The sequence below is a fragment of the Eptatretus burgeri genome, chromosome 3 (assembly GCF_056783735.1).
Source record: "Eptatretus burgeri isolate ZD-2024b chromosome 3, Ebu_testis_v1, whole genome shotgun sequence".
Classification (NCBI taxonomy): Eukaryota; Metazoa; Chordata; class Myxini; order Myxiniformes; family Myxinidae; genus Eptatretus; species Eptatretus burgeri.
Genome location: NC_140963.1, coordinates 57713775 through 57737405, shown reverse-complemented (window position 1 = coordinate 57737405; position 23631 = coordinate 57713775). Strand labels below are relative to the sequence as shown.

The following is a 23631-nucleotide window of genomic DNA, read 5'->3' as shown; positions in this document are numbered from 1 at the left end:
GGCAGGTGGTCATAATGTTTTGGTTCATCAGTGTATATATGTATATTGTGTGTATATATATGTATATTGTTGCGGTATTCGCGCCCGCCGGCGTGCGAACGGCCACGCAACTCGAATCGCGGCACGTCGCCCACCGGACGGACAATCCAGTCGTGACCCTCTCGGACTAACGCCGGGAACCAGTCACGGGTGGACCTTTCGGTCTCACCGCGATCGAGCCAATCAGCCCCCGCGTGGGATAGGGTTGCTCGCCAAATTCGACCTACCTAAGTACCCACGCGGAGGGTAGACCGGGCGATCGCACCTCGCCGCAGGTCGACTTCGGACACGGGCCACTTAAGCGACCCGTTCCGTACTATCAGAATAACCGAGCGGTGTTATCGTCGACCTCGCCGGTTCGATTAATTATCGGGCGTACTCAGCCCACTACCAACCCTTTACGTGAAGCAAGATGAGGATTCAATGGAGGAAAAGACGAAGCGAAGCGGGAGAACAGTTCAACAATAAAGCACATTTATTCGCGGCACACGGGAAGCACACAAATACAATTCCACCAAATGCACACAAAAAAAAAGAAAACACAATTCCATTTACACAAAAAGCAAATATAAAAGTGAAAACACAGTGCAGAGCTAATACCGACTACCGAGCACACGGCAACACTTATACAATTCTACTTCACAGACGGCGCCGACAACACATACCCAAAACCAAGGAAAGAATACCCTCAAGAATGAGGCGGGCCTGAGGCCGAGACCGGGTCGCGCCTACCCGTCTGGTGATGAGACGCGGAGCGGCGATGGCGCCTCACTCCGCGGGCCTCGCGGACAGTGCCTGGCAGGGGGTGGGAAAGGGGCCCCTTGGTCACACTATCTCAGCGCGGGGGAAACAGGAGGGGTTGCTGATGCTCGGGGTATAGAGGATCTTTATTATCCCTGGTGTGCGTCTCCACCTCGGCCAGGTCGCGCTGCCGGCCTTCCTCGGGCGTGCAGCTCCCGGCACCGTCGCGAGCACCCCCTCGTCTGCCTTCGCCGCTGCCGCCTCTCCGCCTCTGGACTCTCCGACTCTGGACTCCTCTTTGGGCTCTCCTCGTTGGACTCTCCGATCGACTCTCCCCTTCGCGACTCTCTTCAGCTTCTCCAGCTACTGCAGGCTTCGGGCTCCAGACTTCCACACTCCTCTGACTGACGAACACGGTCCTTTTATCCCCCCGTAGCTTCGCCTTTGACCCCCTCCCTTTGACCTTTCACCTCGCTCCCCATTGGCCCGAGAAAAAGTGGGCGTGAAGGCTTTTTGATCCACAAATTTGCATATATCGATCATTCTGGAGGCGGGGCCAAATCGCCCCTCGCTCACCGATTGGACGGCAAAAAGTCAGCGTGTGTCGTTTTTGGATCCGTTTTTGAAGCACAAAATCCGTGATTTTGTACACGCTGTTCAACGTGCGCCTGCACGAGTCCAACACCGGTACCCACAGCGGGGCAAGAACGGTGGCGATGCTACGGTTGCGAGGTGTGACGTGAAGGTCGTGGCGGTTGTGGTGAAGCGGCGTTGTGGTTGGTGGTTGATGTTGTGGTTGTGGTGGTAATCATGGCGGTTGGTCCAAAATAAAGATAGTAAAAGAAAAACGGCTATCCTGAAGAGTCGCAGCTCGCATAAATGACATGTATTCCCACTAGACAACGGGTTCGGGCCTAACTACACATGTACTTACCGAGATACCTCACCTAAGGGACCTGAATGGTGGTTTGCGAATCTGGTAACCACAACACTACCCCCTTCCCTTTTTACAGACTCGTCCCGAGTCGTCAAATTTTCGTGTGCCATCATGTGTAGTTTTCCCCTAGTACATTTTACCTACGGATCCCTGAGTGCGACATTCATGGTATTCGTGTCCCCAAAATAAATAACCTAAGGGCTGAGTAACTACCTAAACAAACTCACTCATACGGACGACTTAAATAAAATTGCCGGCGCTAAGACAAACATGCCGGGGGCGCACTCATATTTACAGTACATCTTAACCTTAACTTACAAATTTTACACTAAACCATGGCCCAGGATCACTGAACTCTGCAAAAGAAAAGCAGTTAGCAGGGAGCCAGGCTGCCCACATGCAGTCTCTGGCTCAAAACAATGCAGGTGACAGGGAACGTGGCTGGCTGCTCACACGCAGTCCAAGGCCTTCCCTTTTGAACTGAACGCAGTGAACCACAACGGTGCATGGGCTGCACAAACGCAGTCTCCGTGCCAGCTCAAGTGGCACACGCAATGAACACAACGAATGGATGGATGAATGGATGGACCGAATGCAGTGAACCACAACGGTGCATGGGCTGCACAAATGCAGTCTCCGTGCCAGCTCAAGTGGCACACGCAATGAGCACAACGAATGGATGGATGAATGGATGGATGAATGGATGGATGAATGGATGGACGCAAACACGGTGCACGGGCCGCCACTGCAGGCCCGTGTTGTAGCTGCCAACAGGGCAGTTCTTGCAGCTTGCAAACTGTTGCCTTGCGGATCCTGGCGCACATGGAAATGAACAGGGGGGGCAAAGCAAAAATTGAACAGGGCTGGTGAACCTGGGCAGTGGGCATGGCATGGCAAAGGTGAGCAGGCAAACACAGCCCGCAGAAGAAGGCCGCTGCAGGCAAACACAGCCGGCAGATGAACTGGCCGGCACAGGCCTTGAAGAAAAACAGCCAGCAGATGAAATGGCCGGCACAGGCCTTGCAGAAAAACAGCCAGCCGGCAGACGATCCAGCCGGCACAGGCCTTGCAGCACAGCAGCTGCAGATGAAGCTGGCCAGCCTTTGCCGTTCAATGGAGGTTGGTGGAGGGAGTGCGGTGGTGCTGGCCACTTGGAAGGCGGGCTCGGACCTACCTACCTGTCTCCCTCCCAACCTATCGCCTTTGCCTGTCACTGTACATACCCACTCCCTTAATTTGTCAAACCCCAATTTAGCCCCAACTTATTTTTTTGTTGTTTTTATTTTTACTTCCCCACTATAAATCGTCCCCTAACCCCCTTTATCGTCCTTGTTCGGCTAACCTATCCGGTCACCTGGCCTACTCCCAACCCCTACGTTCCCTTCCCGGAGGGGAATAAGGGAGAGCTAACGTCCTGTGTCGAGGCCCAACGAAGCCTCAGAATGGCCTCCCCAGAGTTCGGCGATCTTAACACCAAGTGGGTCCAGCGGCCCACAACGACAGCGAGGGGATGGATGGTGCGGAGGGGTACATCTCCTAATCTACCCTAACCATTTAACTGTTAAACTACCCCGGGGCTTTCAACAAGCGCCTCTCGCTTAAACTATTGGTTCTAACAACCCAGATTCCGTCCGCCTGTATTTGTGTCCTCACAATTTCGGGCCTCGCCCCCCCAATTTTCGCTCCGTCCCCTCACACGGTCTCCTGGCTGGGACACGTGGCTCCCTTTGGCAGGCACGACCCTCTGCCGAATCTCCCGCTATGGCACCCCGGGCACTACACTGCCTCCGAGCCTACCAGCTCCCTAACACCGGGAGTGCCCCCCATGGCACCTCCCCTGAAACGCACACGTGGCAGGCTGGCTTCCCAGGCCCCTTTCCGAGGGTCACCCTTGCCCACAACACTGCCCACGCGGCTAATGGCGCCCGGGCCCCCGCACCAAGCAGGCGCACCCGTGCCCACTACTCTATCCCGGCCCCCATGGGCCCATGGCCTACCGCGGCCGACTAGCCTGGTGCCCGGGGTACCCACTCAGCGAGACTCACCTTTCGCAGCCACGCTCCCAAGCCCGCCAACAGGGCTCCTGCACCCCTCCAAATGGGTTTCGAGCCTACACTCCCACCAACAACAAAACGACCTCCATTTTTCAATTTGACTAACCCAGCTAACTCACTTTACTCTGACCCCGGGGGTCCCTTGGGCGGGAGTCACTCCTCCCCCACTCACTCATCGCCCCATGCCTTCCCCATTCACTCCATCCACACACACACGCTGGCCTCACTCACTCACCATGTACTCACCTCACAACTCTCCAACTCTTCAACACACACACCGCTGAACTATGCCATCCTTCTATCTACATCCCCTAACTAACTCGTGCTCCCACGTCGTCCCTTAAACTAGTAGCACGTTCCTTTTAACCTACGTAGCTAAGCTACGTCCCCACTACACATTCATAAGTCTGTCCATGTCTCCAAATAAATCATTTTATTTCCCAACCTAAATCTCGCTACAATCCCTCTATCTAATCCAGTCCACGGACTCCATGAGGACTTACCCCTGCCCCATGGAGTCGGTCTAGCTAAGCTAACCCTTCCCCCTAACTAGTTTCCATCCTGTGCCCCAGGGTAAGGGGGTCTTTCACCCCTTGCCCAGGAATCCTGTGCACCCGAAAGTGAGGCTTGTTTTTCCCCTTTTTTTTTTTTTTCATGCCCAGCACCTGCGCGGCAACTCAGAGCTCGCGCACTTTGCACCTGCCCGTGACGTCATGCAGCTGCACGTGTTCCTCGTCCCTCCTTGGACGGGACCATCCGGCAGAGATACCCCTCCTGCCGGATTCCAACCCCACGTGCAGCCATGACGTCACCGTGCGCATAAAAAAAAACAAGCCCCACGTCTCGAGGGGTTCCCCACGCGAACACATGTGCTTTGCCCGTTGGAGCTTAACACACACGATCGCGTGGAGAACCCGTCCGGTCCAAATCCGTTATCCTGCCTAAACTTTGTCCGTCCGCGGGATCGGCAAATCCACCGCGTGCGTTTCCGGACCGGGACTTCACTCTCGCAAGCGAGCACGTGGTGGTCTCGTGCGTTGCACAGCACGGACCTCGTGCTCACTGCTGGGTGAACCCGGCACGGTCCTCGAAACAACTACAGCCGCTACTCGGCTTTCGTTTCTCCCATGTCGCCGTCTCCGTCTCCATTCCACACACGCATACCTGCGTGTAACGACGCACACAGTCCACTCCATCACATTCACACCGGGAGACGCGGCTGCGTGCTCCCGCATGCCAACCGACATCTCCCTCTCATACCGCTCTCTCACACACACGGTCTCCCTTGCACTCGGCCGTTCACTCACGCGTGCCTCACTACTCACACAAACCATACTATTTACACACGCGGGGGCACTCACCCGCGGTGCCTCATCCACACTGGCCGTTTCACTCACACACACGGCCTCTTCCACACACGGTGCCTCATCCACACACCGTCCCTCACTCACACACGCGGGGGCACTCACCCGCGGTGCCTCACTCATACTGGCCGTTTCACTCACACACCATGTACTCACCTCACACGGTGCCTCATCCACACACGGCGTGCTGGGAAGCACGTACTCCGGCACCATCGCCACCACACCACTCACACATGGTGCCTCACTCATACTGCCGTTTCACTCACACATACGGCCTCACTCACACACGGTGCCCCATCCACACCCGGCGTGCTGGGAAGCACGCACTCTGGCACCATCGCCACCACACCACTCACACGTGGTGCCTCTCATACTGGCCGTTTCACTCACACATTCGGCCTCACTCACACACGGTGCCCCATCCACACCCGGCGTGCTGGGAAGCACGCACTCTGGCACCATCGCCACCACACCACTCACATACGGGGTCGCTTCCACACACGGGGACGCACTCACACCTTGCACCACACACACAGGGACAACCACACTGGGGATTTGTGTCCCCACAAGGGTCTCCGGGGCCTCTATACCCCCCAAGCTCTCCGTGCACCTGTCCACAGCACTCCTCCCCTCAACCTCGCAAAGCACGACCGAACCCACCTGGTCGTGATCCACCTCAAGGGGGCAGACTCCCTCCCCTCGTTCCTGGAGGAGGCCATCCAGCTGCTCGCACTGGGTCTCTACCCAGTCCGCCAGCTCACCCCCATTATCCTCCACTACCTCTGTGTGTGTGTGTGTGCGTCACTTACCCCGTCTTCCTCGTGTAGTCTTTCCTCTATTTTTTCTATCTCCCGTGTCTCTGCCAACTCTTCACCCTTTACCTCCCTTGTCTCAACTATTATTTCCTTTGTCACGGCCTTCATGCCCGCCTGCAGGCATCGGCCCATGTTCTGCGTCTCACCCCGTAGCTCTTTCATTTCTTTTCTCATTTGCTGTGTATTCGCATGCATCGTCGTTTTCACTTCATTTGTATTTGTATCCATCTTTTTGTTCATTTGTTGTGTATTCGCATCCATCGTCGTTTTCACTTCATTCATTTGCTTGTTCATGTCTTTCATTTCGTTTTTCATTTCATTTGTCATTGCCGCCAGCATGGCGCATAGCTGGGCCACGTCGGGTGCGCTTGAGTGAGCCGTTTCGGCAGGGGTTGGGGAAGGGTCTTGGTGGAGAGGGGGGGGGGAGGTGTCATACACCGCGGCCGCTGCCGCACCCACCTCGGGCCCTGGGTTCAGTTGGGCGAGTCCGTGTTCCTGCACAATCAACATTTCCTGCTCGGGGATTCCATCCTGGACCATGGATTCTACATTACTACACATATACATTTCTAATACCCCCGGCTCCCGCTCGCCTTGAGACGCCATCTTGCTTCTCGTGAAGGGTTAATTTAACTCGCTCGTAATTTGGAGGGAATCGGGGGTCGCTTCTCTCACCCCTGGACCGATTCCCGTGAATTTAGCCGGAGACAGGAGAGCCCGTTTTCCTGTTCTCCGATACCAGTGCCGCGAGGAGGGCGATGAGTTTATATCGCACGACCTGACACCAGTGTTGCGGTATTCGCGCCCGCCGGCGTGCGAACGGCCACGCAACTCGAATCGCGGAACGTCGCCCACCGGACGGACAATCCAGTCGTGACCCTCTCGGACTAACGCCGGGAACCAGTCACGGGTGGACCTTTCGGTCTCACCGCGATCGAGCCAATCAGCCCCCACGTGGGATAGGGTTGCTCGCCAAATTCGACCTACCTAAGTACCCACGCGGAGGGTAGACCGGGCGATCGCACCTCGCCGCAGGTCGACTTCGGACACGGGCCACTTAAGCGACCCGTTCCGTACTATCAGAATAACCGAGCGGTGTTATCGTCGACCTCGACGGTTCGATTAATTATCGGGCGTATTCAGCCCACTACCAACCCTTTACGTGAAGCAAGATGAGGATTCAATGGAGGAAAAGACGAAGCGAAGCGGGAGAACAGTTCAACAATAAAAGCACATTTATTCGCGGCACACGGGAAGCACACAAATACAATTCCACCAAATGCACACAAAAAAAGAAAACACAATTCCATTTACACAAAAGCAAATATAAAAGTGAAAACACAGTGCAGAGCTAATACCGACTACCGAGCACACGGCAACACTTATACAATTCTACTTCACAGACGGCGCCGACAACACATACCCAAAACCAAGGAAAGAATACCCTCAAGAATGAGGCGGGCCTGAGGCCGAGACCGGGTCGCGCCTACCCGTCTGGTGATGAGACGCGGAGCGGCGATGGCGCCTCACTCCGCGGGCCTCGCGGACAGTGCCTGGCAGGGGGTGGGAAAGGGGCCCCCCTTGGTCGCACTATCTCAGCGCGGGGGGAAACAGGAGGGGGTTGCTGATGCTCGGGGTATAGAGGATCTTTATTATCCCTGGTGTGCGTCTCCACCTCGGCCAGGTCGCGCTGCCGGCCTTCCTCGGGCGTGCAGCTCCCGGCACCGTCGCGAGCACCCCCTCGTCTGCCTTCGCCGCTGCCGCCTCTCCGCCTCTGGACTCTCCGACTCTGGACTCCTCTTTGGGCTCTCCTCGTTGGACTCTCCGATCGACTCTCCCCTTCGCGACTCTCTTCAGCTTCTCCAGCTACTGCAGGCTTCGGGCTCCAGACTTCCACACTCCTCTGACTGACGAACACGGTCCTTTTATCCCCCCGTAGCTTCGCCTTTGACCCCCTCCCTTTGACCTTTCACCTCGCTCCCCATTGGCCCGAGAAAAAGTGGGCGTGAAGGCTTTTTGATCCACAAATTTGCATATATCGATCGTTCTGGAGGCGGGGCCAAATCGCCCCCTCGCTCACCGATTGGACGGCAAAAAGTGGGCGTGTGTCGTTTTTGATCCGTTTTTGAAGCAAAAAATCGGGGATTGTGTACACGGTGTTCAACGTGTGCCCGGCACGAGTCCAACACCGGTACCCACAGCGGGGCAAGAACGGTGGCGATGCTACGGTTGCGAGGTGTGACGTGAAGGTCGTGGCGGTTGTGGTGAAGCGGCGTTGTGGTTGGTGGTTGATGTTGTGGTTGTGGTGGTAATCATGGCGGTTGGTCCAAAATAAAGATAGTAAAAGAAAAACGGCTATCCTGAAGAGTCGCAGCTCGCATAAATGACATGTATTCCCACTAGACAACGGGTTCGGGCCTAACTACACATGTACTTACCGAGATACCTCACCTAAGGGACCTGAATGGTGGTTTGCGAATCTGGTAACCACAACAATATATATATATATATATATATATATATATATATATATATATATATATATATATATATATATATATATATATATATATATATATGTGTGTGTGTGTGTGTGTGTGTGTGTGTGTGTGTATATATATTGTGTCACGGCCATGGCAGTTAGGTTAATTCCCCTGACCCATTTGTCGTGGATGGGCAATTAACACTGACCATGCTGGATCGCTGAGTGGTTTTCCTTGGAGGTGAACACGTGATCCTCGGAGATTATGGCGCGCGCAAGAGGGGAATGGGCGGCAAATGCACATACACGATGGAAGCACAGCACAGTGGGGTTTATACTCTAACCCATGACAATTATACAACACAAGCAACTTGAAATAAACACGGGGGGTTAATGAAAATAGATCACATATTTACAATGGTAATAATTCAAAATGTCATAATAAAACGTGACGTAAATTAAAGCCTAAAGTCGAGGCACCTCTATACATGGACTTTAATACAGACAAGGGGAAAGCAAAAGCCAAAAAAATCCTCCCTTTATTCTGGCACTTATTTTTGTCCAGAGATGGTGTTTATTGAATTTTGGGGTCGAGTCGTGGCGTCCTGCACGGTAACATGCGCCCAAAATGGCGCCGAGCCGCTCTCTGGGTGGGAAACGTACACGAGATAATTTGTGAGGCGATATTCAACACCAGGACTCACAAACTGGTGTGTGGCTTCTTCCCATGAACGAATATGCCGAATATTCCTCTCTTACACGAGGTCTGCTCACAACGATTGCCCACCTTCCTCCTTGAACACACAACGGGATAATGCCGAGTTCACTGAGAGGTGCACTCCTCTTCTCCTCTTTCTCATAATCGTACAACTTCGTGGCTCAGCTGAACAGGAATGGCCAGCGTCTTGCCCAGCACAGTGCAAATTCACCAGTACGAACACGAGAATCACGCAGTCATTTTGTCATGCCGAGAGGAGAGCAAAAACGAGATCCTCTCTCTCAGTCACGTTCCTCCACCAACTTTGTCCTCCCAACAACTGTGTCCTCCCCGTTTTCTGATCATGCCACCCCACCCCCTTCACGTCACACTCACCAATCATGTCTCGGGTTGTGACTTGCTGGTACGAAGCCGGGAAGGTGGGGCTTCCTGCCTGCTTCGACATGCGGCATTATTATTATCCCCCCCCCCCCCCGGAGGGAGGGAGCGGGATATTGTAATCATCCGGTTTGTTTGTCTGTTTGTTTGTCTGCCTGTCTGTTAGCAACTTTACGGCAAAACGGCTTTAGCAAACACTATCAAATTTAATTCACAGGTGGGCAATGAACCTTGGACGACCCCATTAACTTTTTGGTCCAATTGGATCAAAAGTCAAGATCACGAAAAGATCAAAATCGTTTTTCGCTCATAACTTCGTTAAAAATGATCTGATTTACTTCAAACTAAGCTTATAGTGAACCTTATTCTATTTGTCACTTATAATCCTACCCATTCCTGTAGTGAAAAATGCATATTTGTGAAGCTCAGTAGGGTCCGAAGTTTTGGGGGTCATGGTCTTCGGTCAAAATTACAAATTTTCCATTAAAACTAAAACATGGTTACGAAAATACAACTTTACCGAAAACGGCTGGCTCAAACAATGTCAAATTGTATCCACAGGTGGTTCATGAACCTCGGACGACCCCATTAACTTTTGGGTCCAATTCGGTCAAAGGTCAAGGTCAGGTCACAAAAAGGTCAAAATCGTTTTTCGCTCATAACTTCGTCAAAAATGATCTGATTTACTTCAAACTAAGACTAAAATATTCCTTATTTTATTCCTTATAATCAACATTCAGGTTAAGGATGTATCAAATTTAAATTTGATCCCCAAAATACCTTTATGCCTTAAATGGGTGGGATTGTTGTGCCTGGCACCACTTGTTATTATTATTATTATTGTTGTTGTTATAAGAATATAATTCTTTTGTTGCTGCCTTGTAAATGCAAAAACGTTGGAAAAGGTCATAGGGGGCCAATTTCATTCTGGGGGAAATTGGCCTTAATCCCGACCTAATTAACACAGCAGCACCCCCCTTGTGGTGACAAGTAACACTTAAGCTCACAGTTTCCCTACTTACTTTACATTGAGACGTCTCCTTCACATCCACAGACCAAGCAACTCTATACAATCCTAACCTTCCTATAAAATTCCTCCTCCTCCCCCCACAACCGTAACGGTAAACACACACACACACACACACACACACACACACACACACACACACACACACACACACACACACACACACACACACACACACACACACACACACACACACACACACACACACACACACACACACACACACACACACACACACACACACACACACACACACACACACACACACACACACACACATCATGATTGCTGAAAACTAAAACTTGTAGGCAGTTCATGCTCCCTGTTTGTATACTGTGGAAATTTATTTTTCTTCACAAGAACGAGGCTCATGCAAGAGTGAAGTCGCAGAGGGAAAGAAGGCAAAACACATCCAGAGATAGAGAGAGAGATAGAGAGATGAGATGAGATGAGATACTGTGCCAGTGGGTGCAATGGGGCCACACTTGGACACAATAAGTAAGAGAATGAATGAATAGGGAAAGAGGAGAGAGGATGGGGAGGGTAGAGGAAGCCAGTAACCTGTAAAAATTTGTAAATAGTAATTTGATGGAAATTTGTTTCAATATTCGCAAAGCAAAATCATCCAAGTTCAAGTATCTCCTCTTGCTGTCAGCTTAATCATTACTTTTTCCTTTTTGTTACAGACTGAAGATCCCTCTCAGGAAAGACCGTATACATTCAAAGATTACTTGCTGCGGCCACGGAGGTGAGCATGTGTTTGAGTATAAAATATCACCACGTTTATAAATCAAATTTTCGGTCAATGTGACATTCACCTTTGAGAGCATGTAACTCTGGAAATGTGTCAGACCCAATTTTTATTTTGCGCTCTTGGTACTTCATTTAGGGCCCTGTCACACCTTGACGTTTTAGCCAGCGTATGGCAAGGTATCAAAATGTATGTAAAACGCTGGTGTACGCTAAACTATTGATGTTTTTTTTCAGTTTTGGGCGTATCCATAACGAGTTGGACGTATGCATAACGTATTAGTAATGTACACAGAACGTTTTGATAACTTATACCAACGAATGCTTCGCGTGTTGTCGGCATTCACAACCTATGCCCAACAATAGTCTAACTTGTGCATAGCGCGGCAACGTATCGCCGACGATCACGTGGCGTAGCCTATTAATAGGTTTTTTTAAACCCAGACTCCCTGGTTTTTTTTTTTTTTCTTCGGCATGACGGTGATGTTGACACTTCGATTTCTAGTGCGGTTATGATTTAAATCGTTGAGCGGCAGCCTTTTAATTATATTATATAATAACCGCACTGGAAATCGAAGTGTCAACATCACCGTCATGCCGAAGAAAAAAAAAACCCATGGAGTCTGGAACACTGACGGGTTCCTCCTGTGTGAACCCCATTTTTATATACCAATTCCCCTAAACGCTGCCAATACGCCATTATACGGTAGCTGTAAGTTAGAAACACGTTCAGTAAGTTCTGTGCTCGTCCGGAAGACGTCAAATACGTCTACATACGTCAATGTGCGTTGGAGGTACGTTACACATAGGTTCAAAGTACGTTACTCATAGGTTAGAAATAAGTTTCGGGTACGCTAAACATTACCTCGACGTGTTTCGACTTATGAGTAACTTACAAGTAACGTGTGTCAATGATCGCATAATGTGCCTAGAACTTATGCCCAGCGTATGCGGAACGTGTGAGTCATATGCTGGCATACGTCGACAAATTTTGAGCATGCTTAAAATTTGTCGACGAGCTCGGCGTACTACGACGTATGCCAGCGTGCTTCAGCATGCTCTTAACGTATACAAAACTTACCCATAACGTATTCGACGTGTGCCAGCGTTTTAGACAAATTTTCAATACGTCAGCATACGCTGGCTAAATCGTCAAGGTGTGACAGGGCCTCGAAAGGAAGGAATATGGAGAACAACTTCAGAGGGCATCTGTCACATTTTATCTCATTGTTATTCCTTGGTTCCTAACCTAATTACTCATCCCACCGAAAATATGCCGCAACTCATTTAGCCAAAAAGAGCCCTCTCCAAAAAAAATCGCACCCATATCCGAAGGAAGTGGTTTAGTTTGGCATTTTTAATATGAAATGTTCAAAATGTAGAAACAAACGAAACCTTTTAAAATTACCCTTTAGAACCCACTGTAATCACTCCTGAGAACCCTTTATAATTACCCTTTAGAACCCTTTATAATTACCCTTTAGAACTTTTTATAATTACCATTTAGAACCCTTTATAATTATCCTTTAGAACTCTTTATAATTACCCTTTAGAACCCTTTATAATTATCCTTTAGAACTCTTTATAATTACCCTTTAGAACCCTTCAGAATTATCCTTTATAACCCATCATAATTGCCTGTTAGAACCCTTCAGAATTACCCTTTAGAACCCTTCAGAATTACCCTTTAGAACCCTTTATAATTATCCTTTAGAATTACCCTTTAGAATCATTTAGAATTACCCTTTAGAACTGTTTAGAATTACCCTTTAGAATCATTTAGAATTACCCTTTAGAACTGTTTAGAATTACCCTTTAGTACCCTTTAGGATTACCCTTTTGAACCCATTAGAATAACCTTTTAGAACCCATTAGAATTACCCTTTATTAGTTCACGAAAAAATATTTTCATGAAAAAAATAAGTGACCACTACATTCGTTATTGTTGTGTGTCTGTGTGTCTGTGTGTCTGTCTGTCTGTCTGTCCTGAGCATAGCTCTGTGGGTTTTGTTCCGATCCTGATAAAATTTTGGTGGGAGGTTTAAATCATGATCTAGTTGTGTTTTCCTGAAAATGGGCGTGATGTGCCCATTATGGGTGGAGCCACGCCCAAAAAACATGTGTTTTTAGGGGGTAGCCGATTTCAATTTGCATCTTCTCCTAGGGGGTTTGTCGAATCTGGCAGGGGGTTTCAGTATTTGGTTAGCCCAATGGCACCTGCATAGCCCCACAGAGCTCGATTTTTCATTTTCATCCCAAGGTCAAGGTCACGAACTTAGAAAATTGCGAATTTTGACATAAAAATCCATCTTCTCCGAGGGGTTTGTCGAATCTGGCAGGGGTTTCGGTATTTGGTTAGCCCAATGGCACCTGCATAGCCCCACAGAGCTCAATTTTTCATTTTCGTCCCAAGGTCAAGGTCACAAGGTCACGATCTTAGAAAATTTCGAATTTTGACATAAAAATCATATGACCGCCCAAACTTTGAGAGCTCGGATGACAATATTTTTTATGCATAATCTTGAGGTCATTCCTCACCTAAAGTCTTCAAACCATTTTGCTCGATCTCGAACACCTTGCCCGTGGCACCCCCTTCAAGTTTGTTTTTACGCTGATTTCATCAAAGTATGGATAATCCGAGGAATGCGAAATGCCATATAGCCTATATGATGTTGTATTGTTCCTGGAATGTTCCAGAGGAAGTTTTGCACCAAAGGTCATAATCCTTGACCTTTGACCTTTAAAGTTCACAAAGGTCAAATTTTCAAAGGTGTGGGAATCGAACCGGGTTTTCGACGTTCTTCGACGAACTAACTCCAATAAGCTATAGCATATATCCTGTTTCCTTATTTTAATGTCCACAACATTGTTTTGTGACCTATAAAAGGTAATGCAAAGGTAAAATTTTGAAAGTTGTTGAACGAAACCGGGTTTTCGACATTTTGCAGCTCATAACCTGTCACCCGTACCACATCATGTTGATCATTTTTATGACTTGGTCAAACATTATCACATTGTCTCATCCTTCACTTCTGAAACAATCTATATCGTCAAATACCGCTCGTGAACCAGTCGTCTTCAGACTTGTAACCCTTTAGAATTGCCCTTTAGAACCCTTCAGAATTACCCTTTAAAGCCCTTTAGAAATACCCTTTAGGACACTTTAGAATTGCTCTTTAGAACCTTTTAGAAATACTCTTTAGAACCCTTCAGAATTGCCCTTTAGAACCATTTAGAAATACCCTTTCGAATCCTTTAGAAATACCCTTTCGAAGCCATCAGAATTGCCCCTTTGAAATTTCCCTTTAGAATTACCCTTTTGAACCCTTGAGAATTACTCCTCGTTGGAACCTTCTGGAATTACCCTATAGAATTATACATGGTGGGTTGGAAAGGTGGTTCTTCATTTTTGACGGATGACTGGAAGGACATAGTCAAATACTGGAGTGGCTTCATTGCTTAAATATATTTATTTGTGATCCCTCACTTTATGCTCTTCCCCAGTAGTGGATTAATGCATGTGCACGCAGGGCCCGTGCCCAGGGAACAATATATTTGCTGTGTAAAATGTTCTATACCAAATCCACCACTATAATATTTTTGTTTCCAGTTGAGAGTTACTGTTCGGCGTGTTTCATTGTTGGTTTTGGCTTTATACTGTTGCAGGGTTCACTGTGCTCGAGCACTGCATGTCCGTCGAGTCTCATTGGAGGTGCAATACCCGACAATACTTGATAGTGTGGTCATTCCTGTTGTATAATCATTGTATTGTCACAACCTGCAACAGAATCCGGTCACGGGCTGATTGGGAAACGTGCATTTAAAGCACTCTTTAAAGATGAACAGCGTGATTGGGAAACCCGCATTCACTGTGTGATTAAACGATCAACTCGACACTTCTCATCCATGTCAACCTCCGCCAACGGTTTTATTTTTTCGGATTTGGAAGCCTTTTGCACACAAACAGACAGCAGTCCCTAAGCTTAGTTATTTTGATAAGTATGTGTTTATAGTTAGGGTCCTGTCCTTCTGTCTAATGGGTTAATTTCATGTGTGCGCTGCGGGTTTCTTTTATAGTCAGGTTTTTTACATCTTCAATCAATCCTTCGTTCTTCGCACCATCACCATCCATCGCCACCACGTACAGGGGTGAGGTTCCCTCCGCCCACCGTGAGCTTGTCCAATCGACAGCGGCCGGCCCTACAGCCGACCCGAAAACCCCCCTCCCCGCTACAAGGGTGGATGGAGAATAAGGTGCTCCCCTGGTTGTTCCGTCTGGGTTCTCAGACACGCATGGGGGGGGGGGAGGATGGTCGTTGCCCCCTCCCACCGAACATCCTCCATTCATGAGGCTCATCACCTCAGGGCCGACTCCGCCTTAGCCAGATGTAGTGTTCGGCCCGACCAATAAGGGGAGGCCACTGATTGCCCGACAACCCCTCGTCCTATCCGGAGGCGAGTTTCCTCAAAGCGGTTCCCTCGACCCGCGGGGGGGGGGGGGATGAGAAAAGGTGGCGAGCTGTCGTAAAAGAGGGAGAGTAGAGTCGTCGTGGTCGTCTGCGATCGTGTTCTGCAGTATTTTGCGGGGTTCCTCGTGGTGGTGGTGGTCGAGCAGCCAGGACCGTGGTGCCCGATCGTCGTTCATGGCAGCCAGGATCGTGGGCTCGGTGGATTCGGGGTCGTGGGTTCGAGTCCCACCGTGGTGGGTTGGAGTCAGTGTGACCGCACGAGGTGGACAGGTACCTGGCCAGACTCTGTCCCCCCCAGCTGAACGAACTATCCTCCTCGGCTAGAGGACCGAATAAAGACCCGGTGGGGTCCATTTTCTTTGGGTGTGTGTGTGTGTGGCGCCGTCCTGTAAGTAGAATTGTTAAGTGCTTTTCGCTCACTGTACATTGCCTGCCTGATAGTCGTGATCAAGTCTGCCCTGTGTCTTTATATTATTGCAAATAAATATCTGTTAAATGTTCCAGTTCGTTGCCTGTTGTTTCTACCACTGACCCAGCATGGTTCGGGCTTGAGAAGTCGTGAGGCCGTCTATGCCGTAAGTTGTCATTGGGACCGGCGCGGCTTTGGTAACTTCCGCTCGGTTACGCCGGATCCGAGTCTGTACATGCGACTCGGTTCGGACAAAGTCGGCCGAGGGTGTGGTTTACCCGGTAGCTGGACGGCATGAGTACTTAGGTAAATTGGAATAGACAAGTGGACCCTACCTCACGCCGTTGTAATATTGGCGACCACGGTCCTTTAAGTGACCCATCGACTCCGGAGTTATCCGGGGTGACGACCTTTCAATTCTGGTGTTCGGTGGGAGATGGCCCGACTGCTCCCTCTAGCAGTCGTCCTCGCCACTGACCCCCGTCCCACAACAATATCAGAACGAACGAGCTGACTCGTCACATGGTCATGGATTGTTTAACCCCAACATGAGGCAGTTCAAAAATTACGCAACACGATTTTTATGCCTCTGGTGACGAAGTCACTGGTGGCATTATGTTTTGAGGTTGTCCGTCCGTCCATACGTACGTACATACGTCCATATTAATTTTCTCTTTTCTCTGCAACGCCTGATCCGATTGAAACAATTTTCAAGATTGAAAATCGTGCAGAATTCGACTACTCGTGCAGAATTTTTTTCATGATAATTATGATGTCAGAGGTCACATGAGGGCGGCAGCCAGGTTGGAAAAATGGGAAACTTTAGACCTCTGTATCTCCTAAACCGTACCATGGAAAAATTGAAACTTGGCACCTGTCAACTACTCTGCATGGAGAATAAGGGTAATTTTTTTTTTAGTAATCTACGCAAATTAAGACTAAACAATCGCAAGTCTGTAAGAAAAAAAAAACAACATTCTGTATACTCATGTTCCCATATGTAAATGACTTGCAATGTCACCAGTCAGATGGCAGTTTCCATTAGAATTAATTGGCAGTTTAAAAAAATGGATTGCAGTTACCTGGTGGGAGCTCAAATAGAAATGTGAAGCAAGTAAAGGAGGTTAAAGGAGTTCCTTTGTTAAAAAAAAAAGATACTAACTATAAGCCAATACTTCAAGGGGAAAGAGAAACGAGAAACGAAGACAATAGCGACACAGCTTTGGGTTCAGCAGAAATGGCTGCTGGCAGTGTAGAACAAGCGGCTGAAGCATGCCAACGAAATGGTTGATAAGGAACGGCTGGCTTGGCAAGTGTTAGCAAACCGATTGGTTATGGAACACCTTGACATGGCGTGTTTTTTTTCCAAAGGGGAAAAAGGCAATAATGTTGTGGAGCCGGGTCTCGGTGGCGAGCACGACCGCTAGGGGGAGCAGTGGAGTCTGCTCCACCGAACACCCGGAATTTAGGTCGTACCTTTCAGATAAATCCGAAAGGTCACGGGTCCCTCGTCGGACTGAAGATCGCCAATAGGTCAACCATGTGGGGTAGGGTCAATTGCCAATTTCAATATACCTAAATACCCATGTCGTCAAAGTACCAGGGAAATTTACCCTCGGCAGGATCTGCGCTATCCGGGCCGTTACCGATCCGGATCCAATTCGTAACCCGAGCGGGAGAGTACCAGAAACCTGCCAGCCAATTACACGATTACGGCAACAATGAGGCCTCCTAATTCCCGTTCGCAGCGCGGCAAACCAATGATAGAAAGGACAAGGACGAGCTGGGACATTCAACAAGAGGGGATTTATTTACAATAATCAGGGGACGAGGGGAGCACGTAAGGGCAGAGTTATCCGAATATAAAATAAACGGAAATTTATACACAAGCACTTATACAGGTGCTACTTCAAGGACTGGCCCGTACCAGACACACACCCCCGAAAAGAAATGGACCCCGTCGGGTCTTTATTGATAACCCCAGCTCAGAGGGAAGGTGAGCTGGAGGTCAGAAGCTAGCTTGGACCTTCCCGCCTCGTGCGGCCCTTGACGATCCGGCTCGGCGGGATCCAAACCCACAACTCGATGCCGCTGCAAGCACCGGGTATGGAGGGCAGCGTCGGGCATCAGCACGCGACAAGACAGCGATCGCCAGCAGACAAGACAGGCAAGCGATTCTCGGCGGGACAGACTCGCAGACAGGCGATCCTCCGCGGGACAGGCTCAAGGGAAAAAGACGGACCTCTTCGCACACACGCGTGCTACTCTTTCCCCCCCCCCGCCCCGACGCAACTCGCCTCCAGATTGGCCGGTCCATCTCAGATGATCCGCTTGCCATTCGTGATTTGTCCGGGGGGCGTGGCGAGCATCCTCGCGGCCCGTCCCCCCTGAGAGGCATTCCTCCTTCTTTGGGCGATGTGCCTCCGCATTGGCTGGAACGCGGCGTACGTCGCTCACGCTTTGCCTATTGACCGAAGGCAACACGTCTTGCTCGACCCTGGAGCGGAGCCAATGCGTCGGTTGCCAATGGAACTCCGCCCACAGGCGCTCGGCACGTATGCACGTCAGAAATGCCGATGGTGGAAGGAAGCCAGGGAGGATGCCGTTGTTGTTGGTGGTGTAAAAATCCAAACTGTAAAATAACCCGTAGCGCACGTACACTTAATTTCCATTAGACATAAGGGAAAGGGAGCTATCTATCCACATTTACTGAAAGAAATAACTGAGCTACGTGGACCTGAATGTTGAGTGCTCATGGCTGCCAGATTCGTAGCAATAAAACATGGGGATTCCTCCAGATTTTTTTTCAGTCAAGTCGAAAGAAAGGCTCAGCGAGTGTGAAAATAACATTGAGTCCTCTCTTTTTTGGGGGGGGGGGCGTTTTGGGCCTAAATATTTTTGTGCCCAGGGCCCCAAAATATCTTAATCCGCCTCTGCTCTTCCCCTTTCCTTGTTTGGTAATTTAACCCGAGTAAACACAAGGTTGGGTCATCATTGCGATGTCTGGATTGTTTACAACCCCACTCTCTCACCCTACCCCCTGTATAATATTGAAGCAAAAGTGTTTCTTGGGCATGTGATTTGAACTGCTCACCTTTGCGGTTTTGTTTTAGGTTATGAGAAAGCGGGGCCTGCAATGTTTCTAAGGCTCAATCAATGTCACACGTGTCATTTTCCGAAAGAAATGGTTCAAAATAAAACCCTGTGTGACAGGGTTGAGATGTTAGGCTTGGCTTTATACTTACACTTGGTTGTGTTCAAATTCCTGATGATGTAATAATAATAATAATAATAATAATGATATATCATCCCTTACAAGGAACCTTAATGCAATAGGAGGCTATTAGGCCCACCAAGCCTGTGCAATGGTTGCCAACATATGGTCCGCGTTCTAATATTTTTAAGTGCTGAGCTTCAAGCAAGGAAGCAGCACGTACCTACCGACGTATCGGGTTTGAACTACCGACCTTCACAGATTCAGAGCAGATGCTCTCACCATGATGCCACCAAGTCTTATTTCCATCATTTGATTAAAGTCTGATGTGGATGTTGTGTTTTTAATAAATAAATAAACCAACGAATCATTTCAATAAGAATGCAACTTGTAAAATAATTTTTTTCTTTTATGCCTTGTATGTCCTTACATTTTAAATTGCATCACTTTCCTGCAGCCACAAGTCCCGGGTGAAAGGCTTTCTTCGGCTTAAAATGGCCTACCTACCACGGAATGGTGTCAATGATGATTCAAGTGAACAGACAGAGGAATCTGAGGTATGGTGGAAGGTCACTGCAATAAACTGATTCCCTAATGTCTCCACATGAGAAAATCTCTGTTGTATGGCTCCCACCCCTCAGGAAAGATGATTTTGCAAATGGTTTATCAAGGTGCAGCACCTGGATGTTTCGAGCATATACATGCTTTTCAAAAATTATTAATCAGTAGGGTTCTTCATGGATCCAAATTGTAGGTGGGTTTGAGCACATGTCCGGCTTTTGAGACCTCCCCCCCAGGGCTGGACAATGATTGTCCCATCTCAGCAATAATTGGAGGTCCTGAACCTCAAACAAGAGGTGAAGGCAGCGTCACTGAATATCTGTTGTACTTCGCATGACTTGACATCGATTTATGATTGCCTTGACCTATTCCAGTAAATTCCAGGGTCCACTTTGATTTCTGTCAATGCATGTAGTGCATATTTTCACACGGTATCATCCCTTTTCATTCATTATCCTTGGGGTTGCCAAGCCTAGATTCAGTCTTTGGAGAGCAATAATGTTATTTGTGTGTATGATCACTGAGAAAGCTTGGTGTTAGCTGAATGGTTAAGGTGGCTGGATTAAGATCTTAAGGTCTTGAGTATGAGCCTGTCAAACCGTTAAATAACACCAGGTGGTTTGACTCGGGCTGTCATCCAAGGTCGGAAAAATGAGTCACAGCTTACTGGTCACGGGGCACTGCATCAGCAGCACAGCCACGTTCCCAGCAATGATGCTACCAGCAGCCATAGGCTGCTTAGAAAATGATGATGATCGTTGAGAAAGTAAAAACAGTATATTGCAAAGTACACTGTGCACTGAACATATCGTCAACCCCACAACATACAGCTAGTGGACAAAAATAATGGAAACATCTGGATCAATGAGGGACACCAATTGCATTGAAAGCAATTGCTTCCACACAGGTGTGGCCCATGTGTTGCACACAGCAAATAACATCCCACCATGCTTCGGGTGATGTATAAAAATGCTGCACAGGCCTGGTTGCCTATAATTGTCTGCAAGAGGAGATCCCAGTGACTTTTAAAGTGGGAGGGGGGGATTGTTGGAGGTATGTTTGGCAGGAGCTTCAGTGACAAAGACAGCTCAACTTGCTGATGTTTCACAAGCAATGGTGTCTAAGGTGATGTCAGCATGGAACAGCAAAGACATCATCAGCAAAGGGCACCAGTGGGCAGAAGCAGATACTCCAGGATCGTGATATCCGTGCATCAATTTGAAGTGCAAGGCAAAGCAGGCGAGCAACTGCAGATCATTTGACTGTAAATTTCATCTTGGAGTGTGAGCAGCCAGTTTCATCAAATACGGTCCGCCGAGAACTCCACAGAGTGGGATACCATAGTTGGGTTGCAGTGCACAAACCGCTTATCACACCGGGCAATGCACATTTGCAAATCCAGTGGTGCAAACAGCACAGGCAGTGGACTACTTATCAGTGGAGAAATGTGATATTGTCAGATGAATCGTCCTTCACCATCTTCTCCACAAACGGACGAGTGCACATATGGCGGCCAACCTAAAGAACTTTACAACCCTGAGTGCTTGGTTGCAACAGTGAAGGATTCAGGTGGTTCTGTGATGTTGTGGGGCACATTTTCCTGGCCTCGTCTGGGTGTGTTTATTTCTGTAGAAGGCAAGGTCAATGCCAATCGCTACTTAATGGGACTGAGTGATCATCTTCACCCCATATTGCAGTATTTTTTTTCCTTCCAGGAGGGGTGTCTTCCAGGATGACAATGCCCCCATCCACAGAGCATGTATGGTCGCCTAATGGTTTAATGAGCATGACATTGATGTTATCGATATGTCATGGCCTTCTCAGTCACCATATCTGAACCCAATCGAGCTTTTATGGGATATTCTGGAACGACGCCTGAGACGGCGTTTTCCACCTCCATCAAACAGGTGTGAGTTGATTGACTTTCTCGTGGAAGAATGGTGCTGTATCCCTCCTGAAAAATTCCAGATGCTGGTAGACTCGATGCCACGTGCATACAGGCCGTATTGGCCACACGTGGTGGTCCAACGCCTTAAGTGATTTTACATTGGTGTTTCCATTTTTTTTGACCACTACCTATTTCTGTATGTGCTGTTTTAATAACACTGTCCTAGCATCCACTGCCGAAAACACAACCTTCATTTTGTTGGAGTCCCATGCTGCATTTTCCTCCTATGAAGAGACTGCCTAATATACGTACGATGCTCTCATTTGCAAGTACTTGCTGCTGAATATGTAATCCCTTGAGCTCTTCCATCAATTACTGTGATCATCCAAACATGTACATTAATGATGAGCTCAAGTCTGGCTCAGCCAAGAGCCTGAACATCTTACAGTATATGATCAAAGAAATAGATCGGTGGGTTTGTTTGATGATCATTCTGAAGCGATAGGGGAGTAGGATCTTTCGTAGGATTGCTAGTAGGACAGTAGGATATTCCAAGATGAAATTACATGTTCCACTTATCACATCAGAGTCAGAATCATTCCCAGATCAGCAGAAAGAGATATATGCAGTTGCTGGCTGCTTCCCAGAGGGATGGGGTACTGTATGGCACAATGTTGGGTCGTGTGCCAAAAGAGAGGGTTCTCCAAAACATCAGAGCAGTCATTAGTCTCGATGAGGAATGAGACTGGGCCCAAAACTTTACAAAATTCCAGACTCCACTGGGAGAGCAGAGAAGAGGGTTCCATTGATAGCAAAATGTTGACTGCATCTGTCGAGGAAGTCAGAAATCCAGGAATAAAGGTGGCCTTCTGTGTCACAGGGAGAGAGAGGCAGAGAGCTTGGCAAGCAAAGCTGGATGCTTGACTGTTGAAAGCCCAATATACATCCAGGGAGATGGTCCTAAACTGTTGTTTGAAATTGAGGCCTTAGGGCCTCCAAACATTTAGAGTTGAATGACTAGAATGGAATCCAAATTGATGGTCACAAATCAGACTTTGAAAACAGTAAATATTTGATATTGGAATGAATTTTGGATTCCATGACTATGCTTGCAATTGGAAGCAAACTCACTGGCTTGTAGTTTGTAGGGTCTGTTTTATAGTCCTCCTTGTGGACGGGAGTGATGTTTGCTGACATCCATGCAGAGGCGAGGCAGCCAAAGAAGGACAGACTTTATAGGTCAGATCGAGGGGATGCAAGAACAGCGGAGCAGGATTTGAGAACACTGATGCCATTTGGGCCCATCGCAGAAGTTGGTCAAGGCTGAACAGAACTTTATCTGCCTTCTCGGGTGAGAACACAGAGTCAAGTAGACAGTGGCTACATTGGGGTAAGATTGAAATGGAGCGGGGTGGGATGGGTACCTAAGATTTGGAGGCAAAGACAGTTTAGACATTCTGCCTTATCTCGGGTAGAGTCGACAGTCCGGCTGTTTGAGGTGAGAGGCACGATGCTTCACGAGAAATTTCAAGTTGTCTTCATACTATTTTGTCGTGTAGATTTCTGCTTGAAAAAGCTTTTCTGTATCATTAAAACTATCAGAAGTCACAATAATAATGTTGAGCTTATTTGGAGAGAAAATATAGAAGAACAAAAAGAAGAACAAATAAAGAAAAACGATTTCGCCATTTGACTGCTTGTTGATTTGAGCCTTTGGCAATACTTTTTACACGTTTTACACTTTTTACACATGTTTTTACACATGGTGTTTATATTACACGTTTT

The 23631-nt window shown here is 48.4% G+C and overlaps 1 protein-coding gene across 11 annotated transcripts in view; it reads left to right on the top strand.

Moving 5' to 3' along the window:
- LOC147029978 (E3 ubiquitin-protein ligase NEDD4-like) overlaps window positions 1–23631 on the top strand; it is a 325864-nt gene that overhangs the window by 180251 nt on the left and 121982 nt on the right. For all 11 annotated transcript variants that reach the window (XR_015056152.1, XR_015056154.1, XR_015056153.1 and 8 more), the window contains 2 exons: window positions 11242–11303; window positions 19855–19954. Coding sequence is in view for 7 of the 11 variants with exons in the window: in XM_085873551.1 (XP_085729677.1) it covers window positions 11242–11303; window positions 19855–19954 (162 nt within the window). In the remaining 4 variants the exon portion in view is untranslated. The remainder of the gene's footprint in view (window positions 1–11241; window positions 11304–19854; window positions 19955–23631) is intronic.